The 13,117-nt window shown below is 33.2% G+C and overlaps 1 protein-coding gene across 1 annotated transcript; it reads right to left on the minus strand.

Moving 5' to 3' along the window:
- Positions 1-4,283: 4,283 nt before the first annotated feature.
- On the minus strand, positions 4,284-7,715 carry LOTGIDRAFT_212008 (hypothetical protein; the record flags this gene model as incomplete). Its single annotated transcript, XM_009047093.1, has 5 exons — positions 4,284-5,444; positions 5,966-6,072; positions 6,503-6,692; positions 7,202-7,365; positions 7,563-7,715. 5 exons carry the CDS (start codon positions 7,713-7,715, stop codon positions 5,261-5,263), a joined length of 798 nt encoding a protein of 265 aa, XP_009045341.1. The 3' UTR covers positions 4,284-5,260.
- Between the last annotated feature and the right edge of the window lie 5,402 nt (positions 7,716-13,117).

A 13,117-nucleotide genomic window follows, 5' to 3' on the forward strand; every position in this document is an offset into this window, starting at 1 on the left:
GTTGTTTTGTATTATTAGTACATATTGAAATGTGATAACTAAAGCCGACAGTGCTATACAAAGTTTATTTTTAGTTTGAATTTTTAAGAATATTTTTGTCTTTCCGTCCTATTGTTGTCAAGTTTTGATGTTAAAATGTTTTTTTGATATTTTCTATATTTTGTATCTTTTCAATTTGAAAGTAATGTTGAATTTTTTTTTCCATAATTTAAACGCTCAGATGCAGGGCTGTTGATTCAGATGTTTTAGCCAGTCATGTATGATTATAACTTTAAGATGACAGTAGCAGTGGTTTTGGACTACTAGTAAAATAACTGTGTGTAACATAATGTCATGCCTTTGAAAGTTCAGGGTATATGATGTTTTATTGTTTTGACAAGCTTCTAAGAGATGAGATCTTATTGTGTCTCATTCACTTGAAACATGCAGGCTGCCGTTTTGAAAATATTCAACGAGAGCTTTTCTCAGTGAAAATAAAGCAAGTCTTTTAGAGAAGTGGTCTGGCTGTCATTTTTGTATCAAAATATACTACACTGTATATAAATTAAACTGTTGTTTTTGTGATATTTTCATTTACTGTGAAATCATTATCATTATATGAATATTAATGAGTGACATGATACATGAATATTAATGAGTGACATGATACATGAATATTAATGAGTGACATGAATATTAATGAGTGACGTGAATAGAAATGAGTGACATGAATATTTATGAGATATTTGCAGTGTAAAGCATCACTTTGTCATGTAGTTTGTAAAGGGGCCCTCACACCATTGTGATCACTCGTTGAGTAGGGTTGTGAATAAGAATAGCTTGTTTAATTTTTGAACATGATTCTCATGTAACTAATTGGTGAGTTGCATTCGGAACTCATGGTCACTTTCAATATTCACAACCAGACACACTGGTAATCACTATAGTGTCAAAATACCTTTATGTAGGCCTAGTTATATGTTATAGCGAAGTAAGATGTTCAATTTGGAGTCTATCTTCAGGATCAATTTTGGGGGGATTCCTTCAAACAGTGAATCTATGGAAACAAATTTGAACACAAATACTCTGGAAATACAATAAGGACTCATTTTTTTTCTCACACTTATTCACAGAATTTGAAATGATTTCACAGTAAATATTTTGATTATTGTCAACCCGGTTAATTGTCTTCAACTTTTTAATATCATGTGATCATGTGATCAACCTGTTTGTGTTATTTTAATTATGGTCCACTCGTAGTTCTTGTGTTTTATGGCAGAAATTTTGTCTGAGATCATTTTGAAAATTTGACCTAACATTTCAAAAACTGTATCATTGCGAAAAGACGATGGCATGAGAGATCCACATTTTTCAAAAATAAAATTGATGTGTCTTTTTGATCCACTGTATAATTGTTCTCTCTATTTTGACAATGGCATTCAATTTCATCTTGATGAATGGCTAGTACTCAGATTCTTTTTTTGACCCATGGATGTAGTTTTTGTTCAAAATATACAAAATTTCTGCCATAGAAGAAATATATTATGATATTTAAGACATGTTGGGTTTTATACTGAGTGACAGGTGGCTGATGGAACTTTCTTACCTGGTCCTGATTCTGAAATTAAGATGAAATTTTATTATTAGTCCAAATCTTAACTTCTTGGACTCTTTTTTTTTCACTTGAGATCAGAATTTGAATGAAAAATTTTGTAAAACCAAGATTTGAGCTCCATTTCTGAAATTTTTTATCAATTCCCATGAAACTAGAAATTTTTCTCATGTGAACGATTACACATACATAAATTTTATCATAGTATTTTTGAAAAAACGTGGCCCCATACTTGAATTAGGTCATACAAGTCAAAAACCCAACATTGTGTAATATCTAATGAGGATACAGATTGGCTGTATAGTGGAATTTTTACACAGGCTGACAAGATGGGCTTGGTTTCTATTGGTCCAACTTGTCCCTTATTTTATTTTAGTTGTTAGTAACGTGCCAAACTTACTGTCTCTTAGTTTCTAGTCCATTTAATAATTGGATTTTTTACGCATTTTTCTCCCAAATTTGTGTCAATGCACCAATTCAATTCTATTGAAAAAGCCTTTCAGGTGTTCCAGAGGAGGCTAATGCCTATGCGCTATACAGAGCCACTATATTTTATATTATATCAGTCTGCTCCCTAATTGTATCAACAAGTTTTGAGAGGCTTGTACCATCATTGCTTGTTCCGTGTTCATCACCTCGTAATCTCTGAGAGATTAAACAACCTTGACCCCATTTCTCAAAATATTGTAGATTAACAAACGAGCACAATTGAAGATTTAATAACGTCAAAAACAGCGTTTTTTTTCACTTAACGTGTAAGTTTAGTGGTATGAATTTTGAGAAACAGGGTGCTTAGCTCTAGTCTTCGACAATCAAAACCTAGTTGCTTTTATTATAGTGATTATTTTGTGTTCTTTTGAATGAAACAAGGTTTTGTGCTACTATGTTCTGGTAACCAATGGAAATCAAGCTTAGAGCAGCCAATGAATATAGTTGTATTATATTTTGCATGAAATGAAGTTTTAATAAAGTGATATTATTACTATAAATAGACCTATATATATTAGAAATTTAACTTAGTTTTTTTATTTGTTATTTGTTAATGAATTTGTAATGTTTTGCATGAAAAAGATATTTTATTGCTTAACATTTAAAGGGACGTAGTCATTTAAGAATTTCCTTTCCAAGCTGATAGAACTCAACTTCAGCTAGTCCTTTAGCACAGTCGGTGAGAGTGTTGGTTCTTTACATCAACGTCATTTGCTTGGTTAAGTCGAATTAATGGCGACTATGGGTTCCAATTTCAATCGTCGTGTGAAAGTCCAATGACCTTGAGTAAGTCATCCTCACTCATAATTCCAGTCGACCCAGTTGTAAATTGGTACGGATGATCCGAGAAAGATCAATGCCAAGAGGTTTGGCCAAAGACCAGCTGGTAGAAAGGATCTTTAACCGTGAACTTAAGTTGTTATCCTTGTAAAATATAGTTCTGTTATCCATTATTAGCAGAATTAAAATCTCAGGCACATTTCAATAACTCCCTTGAAGTGATGTTAGTTTTAAATTGGTAAATATAGACAGCTGAAATAGAGTTCTATCAACTTGTAAAGCAAATAAATAGATCACAGTATCCCTTTAGCTTTAGTTGATCTTGTTTTATAAACTTTTAAAAAATCTCAAATTTTTTTCTGAAGAAGAAGAATATGTTTATGAAGAAATGTTATTGTTTTTAAAATACATTTTTGGAAAAGTGGAATATAACTGGTCACATATTTTAATATCAGGGTAAATTTTTGAAATCCCAATATTTTCGTGAATATCTTCAGGTACCCTCACACTATAATCATTACCAGTTATGTAGGGTTGTGAATAAAAATAGCACGTCAAAAGTTTCGAATGCAACTCTCATGTAACTGAGTTGTGAGATGCCTCAAGAACTCATGGTCACTTTTATTATTCACAACCATACACAACTGATAATCACTATGGTGTGAGGGTACCTTTAATGAGATTTTGATCTGTTGAAATAGATAATATTTGTGTTACAAGTTGTAACTATAGTTAATGTATCCGTCCGTGGGCCAATCTCACAAAAACTTAAAAACTGAGTTATATTTAAGTGAGATTGGCCCAAGAAATCAATTTTTTATGGTGCTTGTACATTGCCGTCCTAATTGTTTCTTTTATCTTTTTATGTGTTACATTGTTATTTTAAGATTTAGTTGTATTTTAAAAGATTGTTCTTTCTTGCACTGTTTCAATATTTGTCTAATTCTGTAATAGGAAAGATCAGCCTAGATGTGATATTTTAAAAATAGAACACATGCATGACACGAGTAGGACAATTGGTAGGAGAAACCACTCTAACAGTTGTGGATCATGTGATTCGCCAACCACCTCGATGACATCATTGCCGATCTCTCCACCAAAACCTTGTTATAAACAAAAAATCGGTTTGTGTGTAACATGTCCATTTTTCTGGTAAAATTCCAACTATTTTATTTGTTTGAGAAATGGAAAGTGTCTTTTTAAATTGGTTTTTGAACAGTGGTGATGTCCAAAGCATTGCAGATAAAAGGTTCACAATTGAGTGATTCAGAACAAACTATACCACTGTATTTGCATTTTAGTCCGATGGAAAAAATCCTGGTGATTTTAGTTAACTGTTATGTTTGTTGAATGTATGAATGTTTCTTTTCAATTCTCAAAACCATCAACTAATTCTTTCTTTGAAAATAAACTTATACACTTTAACAATTAAATTTCTTTATTCACATTACTGACCTTGATGAAGGAGAATATATTAACAATACACAGACTTACAGTTAAAAGGTAACAGTTTATGGTTTCCACTTGATTGGTGAGTTCTGTACAGTCTAATTAAAATTAGACCAATCTTTCATTCCATCTTTTTTTTCAATTACTTCAGTTAGGGTCTAATGACAGCCCTCTTGAACCTTTTGACCTAACCTGATAAACACCATGTCACAAAATGCCAGGGCTGGAGATTGTAGTCTGCCATCTGTCTTCTATGGAACAGTATGGAAGTGGATAAAATTTACCCGTCTATTTCTCTCTCCACAATTTTAATTTGTTTACACCTACTGGAGCGCATTCGAAATCTGTTCAAACTTGTTTAATTGAACTTGCTGTTGATTCCATGTAACAAGAATGTGCAGAACTCAACAATCAAGCGCCCGTATAACAGTCAAAGAACATGATAATATACATGTAGAAAGAGGAGAAGAAGAAAATAAAGAAATAGGTAGAATGACAATTAATAAAAACCCAGGAAATATGGATACATAATTCATTCATATTCAAATTAAACCTAGGCAAAAATGGCTGTTCACTTTTTTGTTTCAAAATGGTTTTTGAAGGACAATGGCTACATCTAATAATTCAGTTAAATAGCAAACTTATATACATCTATACACATGCTAATATCTTCCAACATTGGTAGGTAAATTAAATATGAATATCAGCTTCAAAAAACCTTAAAATGATTTTACGTTGATAAAAATATAAACACTACTCTCCCAGAAAGTTAACAAAATTTTGGCTGAAGATTTCTCTCTGTAAATGTAAATCTCAGAGTGCCGACTTATTCATATCAAAACTTTCTTATTCTAAGGACCAACCTCACACTGTTTACTCGGATTTTCCTTTTTTAGTAAGTGATGAATAGAAAACCTTGTAAAGCAAACTGTCGCCCAACCTTAAAAAAGACTAAGATTTTAACAACATTTCTGTACGAATCGAGTCAGCTACTTGATTATATTTAGAAACTAGATCACGCATAAAATAGTCCTCAAACTTGAGTCGTAGTGCAGACAAGTTAGGTAACTCTTCACAGTTTGGTATATTTAACAGCGTATCAAATAATTCTTTCCACAGCCTCTGATTCCATTTTCTGAAAACAGCAAATACAAAAAGTTTTGAAACATGATTAATTTTTTGGCATGGACTTTTATATGACCTTCACTTTTTTTTCATGATGAAAAAGCTAATTTTGAGCTCGTTCAGCTAAGAGTAAAGCAAACGATAAGACAACTATTAAATTAATGACTGAAGAATGATCAAGAACAATCTCATCCACCATAGCTTAGAACAAATTGTAGCTCATTAGGTCAGAGCATTGGATCATGACTCACTTGAATCATTTTCAATGAAACAGAAGGCAAACTGTGGTACCGGGTTCTAATCTCAGACAGTGTAGGAAAGCCCGGTGAAAGTGAATCAGTCATTATTCCAGTCAACCTGATGTAAATCAGGACAGATAATACAGGAAAGTTTGATACCAAGCGGTTTGGGCAAGGACCAGCTGGTAAACAGAATCCTCCAGATCCTAAGATGTTATCCTTGTAAAGTCAGTGATAAGGAAAGTTGGTAGACAGAATCCTTGAAGACCTAATGGTTATTATATTAACTTACCTGTGTATAGAACTAGCAGCATGCCATTTTCCTTTACTCTGATAGACGTTCATATATTTACCAAATATTAACACATGTATTGTACCAATTACACCAAATAGATCAGTCTGTAAATACAATAATATACATAGTATATCCATTTATTTTAGTGGTTTAAAGTTATTCTTATTCAATATTTTAGACACTTGCTTGCTTATGTGGAGGTCCAATGTCAGATACCTTTGAATATTTCGAAGTTCTCTGCTAACAGTGGTAAAGAATCTAGTTGATAAGCTGGACTGAGCTCGTGTGCTACACGATCTACATGTAAAAGAACCATTGACAGATGGAAATGAAAAATAGTAGTCTAGAACCACTATTCTTGCAAAATTCTCTCATTTCAAACTGTTTGGAAATGAACATCTCTTTGAGTATCAGACCAAACTGGTACAGAAAAAAGGTATATATAACTCATTTTTATTTCATTTTATAGGGAAGTGTTAGATTCATGAGATAAAATACTCCAAGAAACCAAAATAAATTGAGAGGCCATCTTACCTGGTATGTCCATGGCTGATCTGTTCTCATTTCAATACATTTAAAACCATCAGTATCAACTTTAGCTAGAAATACTGTTCCTTTAGGAAACTGGGTCATATCAATAGCCTGGCCGTAATCTATTAACTTTAATACCTTGGTGTATTTATCAAACACTTTTAATTTATCATGAGAAACTGTGATGTTAGGGCTGAAAAAATAGAAACGTATCTTTCTTTGTTTTATAAGATTTTTATTATGGTAAGTACTGATATTCCACCTGCTAAAATCATTAATATTTATATCAACTGATTATCTCATTATACATAGCTTCCAAGGCAACTCACATTTTTGATTTGACCTTCTGGCCATATTTGTTTTAACGAGTCATATTATATTAGGCAATGGAATTCATCCAAATGAATGTTCTGACATTGTTGTGTAGGGATTGTGGGGGACGTGGTGTGTGTGTGTGTGTGATTTACTGACATATTTTGAAGTAGAAATGAATGGAGTTTTACGTCCTACTTTTCTGAAATTTTGAAGTAGAAAGTGTACGTGTTTAATATTACTATTTATTATCTGGTATTAATGTATTAATGTATCAGGAGAGGATGGTACACTCAGTGGGGTAGGATAATAGTGAAATCTACTTACATATTCTGAAGGGGTAGGACAGGAGATCAGACTGAGGATAATAATAGTGAGAGATGTACTTACATATTCTGTAGGAGAAAGTTATCAGGTTTAATATCACCGTGTATAATCTGACACTGATGTAAGTTATGTATCATATGTAATAACTCTATAGTTATATAGGTCACAAACGGTTCCAGGTCAGCCATTGATAACGACGGGGATAACTTTAGAGTATTCACGAGATTCTGAAATAAATACCATAAAATGTATATGCCAAAGGAATTAATAGTGATTTTGAAAGCTGATCTTACACAATTCACAGCCTGTAACACACATTGCGTTGGTTTATTGTAAAATCCTGACAACAGTCCCTTTCAGCTATTTGAAGCCAGATTAAAGATGATGCCATTTACAAGAGAAACAAGTATATTCGTAGTCTTACCAATAAAGTTCCCTGTGGATAGTAATCTTGTACTAAACAGCTACCATTATGGAAAAAATAACCTTTTTTTACTGTTAGTATTGAATCAGTCTGAAATATAAATTTATCAGTAAAAAAATTAATTTTGAAATTTATATCTAATTGTCTCTGCATAAAATTGAAAACGAAGTCACTGATAGTTATATTAAATAGATAACAGCACTGAGACAGAAACACTATCTTATTTTCGGAGACACAAGTCCACAAACTGTCCAATATTCTCAGTATATCATAGGGAATCAGGGTAAAATTACTGTATCGCACAATCTTGAATAAACTTACAACATTCAAAGGATCATTTAATTTTTTCATTCTCTTCTCTATTTCTTTACAGATATAAAACTCCCATAAACAACTCGGTTTCTGCACCTAGAAACAAAACAAAACTAGAGTTTTACATTCTATTTTCAACATTGCTGCAGGAAAACTGAATAATTTTCCCTTTTTCATTCTTGAATGAAAGGTGTTTAAACGTTAACAATCTGTAGCATATAAGACCTCACTTCTGACAGTCTTTTTAAAAGACACTGTTTCAATTTCTGTTCCAACCCACAGGAAAGAAATGATAACGTACAAATTTCTAAACTCACTTTTAAAACAACGTTTGTTGACGGACCCATCGTGTTTTCACTTTCAAGAAAATCTTCATCCATGTATAACCCTTTATAGATTTTAGCGTAGCCACCTTCGGCTATTTTAGAAACCACTTGATACGTTTCTCCTCCTGTAAAATAAAATAGACCAGGTAAAAAACAGCTCATTCATATATCTTGATTCCTTGACAAAGAAATGATAAAGCAGTCCTTGTTCTTGTAACTTAAGATGTAAAGCATTTTCTAAAATATTTATGTGTATTGGGGACATTGATAACATCGATTTGCACCATTCCATTTTCAATCAGCTATTCCACTAAAACTAAGTATTATATGACGTCACTTTCACAAAAGCTGCTTATTAAGAAGGGTTTGCAAAAGTGACAATGTCACTGACATCATAAACAGTAGAGTATTTACATAATTACAGGAGCCACAGACATCTGACGGTAAATTGGATTGATGTAAATAGTAGCCATTATCAATGATTAGTAATTGCACAAAGTTGACTACAGACTAAATTGATGCAATGTGTTTTTGATTAATAGAGCAAGAACTCTTCTTCAAACATTCTACTTTTTTTTGCTTAAAACTTAGTTAAAAAATATCACTTTCTCTCCTATAAAAAAACTATGGTACTAACCGAAATCTACATAATTGTTGCTTTTCATGTCTGGTACTGGTAACATACTACAGTCAATATAGCTAGGATCAGATTTTAATGGTGGTATCAAGTTACTTAATATGTCTCGTATAGTGTTCGGGTCGAACGGGTCTTTCACAGACGTCAATAACAACGCTTCTGTTTTATCGTCATTATCTGGATGAACATAACACGATATATCGATCACATGTTGGTCTGTAGCGTCTTCCATTTCTGGTGGGGGTGGGGCTTCATCCTCAAAAACGTCTGTTTGCATTTTCTCTAAATCTAACACTGGTTGAGCTCCGTTTCGCTTCAACAAATGATTCGAATCCTGTGTTTTAGAAGCAGTCTGGGATAATGGAGTCTCCATGTCATGATCATCCAGACGGAAGTGTAGAGGAGCCACGCTGGAAGTAGAATGTTCTGTAATGCTAGGAAGACCCTGTGTGGTATTGCGTGATAAACCATGACTGGTATGTAGAGTATGACTTTGATTGTAATTTCTAGAAGCTAAACTACTAGCTTGTGATTTGGTAGACTCGTCACTGCTGCCTCCTTCTGTACTGCCTTCCATTATAGGGCTGAAATCAAAATATTGTCAATATAGACTAAACACAAACCAGTATTCAGTGAACATGTTGGAAATTTGGAATGAACAGATGCATTGTTAGGTCATAATTTGGAAACTTGGATTGCTCAATACCTCTAATACTTAGAAAAAATGACATAATGTCAATGGATTTGTTATTTCTAACTAGAAATTTTTCTTCTTCCCATTTTTCCAAGAGTTAACACAGGACATATTAGTAGAAATATTATGGAAATTCCAATTTTACGAAAAGCAATGAATACATCATTATATTTACAATTATTTTAACATCAAATTTTCAGTTTCATTCTTCAGGATACATATTAGTAGAGATATACCCACCTCAATTTCATTTTACTAGGAGTATTCATATGGATATCTAAAGTCTTCTCTTGACTAATAGAAGGTTGTTTGAGCGATGTATTCTGGGCTGACTGGTTGGCGTTGTTATGCTGGGTGTCAAGGATCGTATTGTCTGTGTATTTTATCGTACTTAGCGGTGGAGCGAACAATGTTTTAACGTCACTGGATAGATTATATGGTGTCGAAGCCAAACGAGCTGTGGCACTGAATCCAACCGAGGCCATGGTGAAATCATCTTCTAAATCATCCATCTTCTCCTCATAAACATAACACTAGATAAAACAAAATATTCATTTCATCATGATCATAATTCTCTAAGATTTTGAAGTAATAATTAAAATTTTCTACCATCTTTTTAAACAACACGTGTTCATTGACACTTTCACGAAAATAGTTAAAACATATAGAATTATCGAGATCAGTTATATTTATGTGTTCTTCTCTTATTTTGTCACTACATGTTTGGTATTAGGGGGTGAAAGCCGACACAGAGACGACTCATGGAAGCACAGGCACAGGCATCAGAATTTTTTTTACCTTGAGTATTCGAACCCACAACATCTTATCGCCTAGCAGACGAAATTCCAATTCGCTACTGACTGAGCTATTCCACTACCACAAAAAGACAGTATTCCAACCCAGTGATAGAGGGAAGTATTGACGTTTACACAGTTGGAAAGTTGTTAACCCCTTCCAGGAGATATTCATATATTCAAGGATAGGTATTAAGGGAGTGAAAGCCAATGTTTGGGTTATAGAATTTATTATTAAGACAACAGAAATCAATCATTTACAATTTCGTCTCTTTTTTTTTCTTCTATATATCAGTAAAAATAGATACAAAATTGTAATTCAAGTTCAGTTGATACATGAACAAAACTCTATCAGCCAATAAAAAGATAATATGTAAGCTTACATGTTGTGAAGGATTATCCTGTATATTGGGTTTAGGTAATGATCTATCTGTAGGTATCTCACTGTTCACTACAGACTCTGTTGTACATAAACCCAGTGGTTTTTTCTTTATATTCTTTACTTTACTTTCTAGTGGTATTCTGTAATTGAAATGAAATGAAGTTTTACATCTCACATTACTGCAGTGACCAATGAGGGAAATTTCAAAAAGATAGAGCATAAGCCTAACCTTTATCAATTTCCAACTGTTGATGGATCTTTAACATGCAAAGCCTGTTGATGACAGGAATGCGTTTATTGTCCCTCACGAATGATAAGACGGTTATTCCATGTCAGCTCTTCTGTCTTGCATTACTGACAGTGCAAAAAATCCATCTTATCCTATACTTTGATTGAACCCAAGCCCTTAAGGCAAGCAGACAAGCATCTAACTAACAGACTCCAGTGGCACTATAAATAATTATATTAATTTTTTCTCCACAATTCAACCATAAATTTCTCAAGTCTAATTGATAATAATTCTCTAGTGCCGTGTGTTACTCAAAGCCTCAGAGTAAAGGATGAAAAAATGTAAATTATAGACTCACTGATATTCCATGTTTTCCTTATCAACATAAACAGATAATGGTGGAGGTATTGGTTCATTATTACCCTCACTAGTTTCATCATAGATTTTAAACGGTGCTGCTTCAACTTTAGGTGGTTCTAAAACAATGAAATTAAACTCTAGAATGGTAGTTAATATACACAGCCTGTAGCACATGGGCAATGGTTTTGCATCATATATCTCAACAACATTTCATCAGCAGGAAACAAATACAAAGGTGTCATGTCACCCAAAGTCAATAATCAAATTCCATGAAGCTCATAAAGTGAAATGAATGGAGTTTTACATCCTGTTCTTCTGCATCTTTGAGACCCATGAGAAGAGTGCGTGAACTCATTGACCAATCATTTTAGAGATATTAAATTCTGGCTGACCTTGAACTTCTTCTACTCCCTCCATTTTCTCTGAAAGATCCGTCCAATGAGGATCAACATGAAGAGATGAATTAAACATCCCCATGACAACCTGTAAGGCTTCTTTAGTATGTACTGTAGGTGATGGGGCTGTCATCTGAAACAAACATATGATGGTTGAAAAAGATCGTACAGAAATCAATGAGCAAGGATTTATTACAAAATATGCCTTATACCTTGACATCGTTGGACTTCTTGTATCATGAAAGTTTGTAAATGCCAGCAAATACATGGACACATGTAACTACTAGTCAAGGTCTCTGATTGGTTGCATTCCCTGACATACAATTCAATCAAATAACTGCATTTACAAACTTCTGTGATACAGATGCCAAATGATGTCAAAGTTCATCGACAGTGTGAAGATGCTTTACCCCATGTCGTCTGTATAAACTGTCACTATCTGGTGTTGGTAAACTAACATGGTGACGGGAACCAGCGGAAAATGTCGTGGAAGCTGAATGGGTTGATAAATTAGGCGTAACTTGACTGGAGTTGTGATTTAAAGATCTGTTGCCTTGGACACCACTTGCCATATTCAAATCTGTAGTACTGACAGTCATTTCATCAAAATTTAACTGTTTAGTCACTGCTTGTTCTCTGAAATATAAATTAATGTAATTAAAAGAAATTTCCAGGTAATGTTCTGTTAGAGAACAGTCAGTAGTAAAACAAGGCACATTAACAGTTACAGTAATATATGTTGAGAATGTGTAGGTATTTTTACTTTTTTGCAGGGACAATCTGCGGACATATTCAGTTGAAATTTTTGGGAGGGAAGAATGTTTTTATCCTTTTTGAACAAAATTTAAATTTTATTGAAGAAAAGTCATTGAAGACTATCAGTAATGTTTTGCAGCTGTTAGTCAAATTCACTTCGACAAAAAAACCTTATTTATGTTATTTTAAGTGTACAGATAAGGCAATGTTAACAAATACTTTTCAAAGACAAAGACTACATAGCTAATCATGAAGGTATTTCAATTACCTGGAATTGTCCAAACTACCAGGAGGAACTATACTAAATCTATTGTCATTGACAACTGGTACCGGTCTTTGACTTGATGTTCTTCAAAATAATCATTAGAACAATCAGTATGAAGTCATGAAATATTCAACATTTGTTACAGAACTTTCTTTACAAATGAATAATAAATCACAAACATGTTGAAATTAGATTAAATGGGATGGATTTTACATTATACACTTCAGCCTCAGATTGGAGTAATATAAGATGGGAAATGCCAGGCAGTTTGCAATGAAAACATTTGCCTGTGACATAAGAGGTCTTTTTTTTTTAATTTTCAAATGTTGACTTGCACAGGCTATAGAAAATAAAGCCTTGGTTTAAGGGCCGTTTACATGAGAATAACTAAGGTCGAACTCCAAT

The sequence above is a fragment of the Lottia gigantea genome, assembly GCF_000327385.1.
Source record: "Lottia gigantea unplaced genomic scaffold LOTGIsca_11, whole genome shotgun sequence".
Classification (NCBI taxonomy): Eukaryota; Metazoa; Mollusca; class Gastropoda; family Lottiidae; genus Lottia; species Lottia gigantea.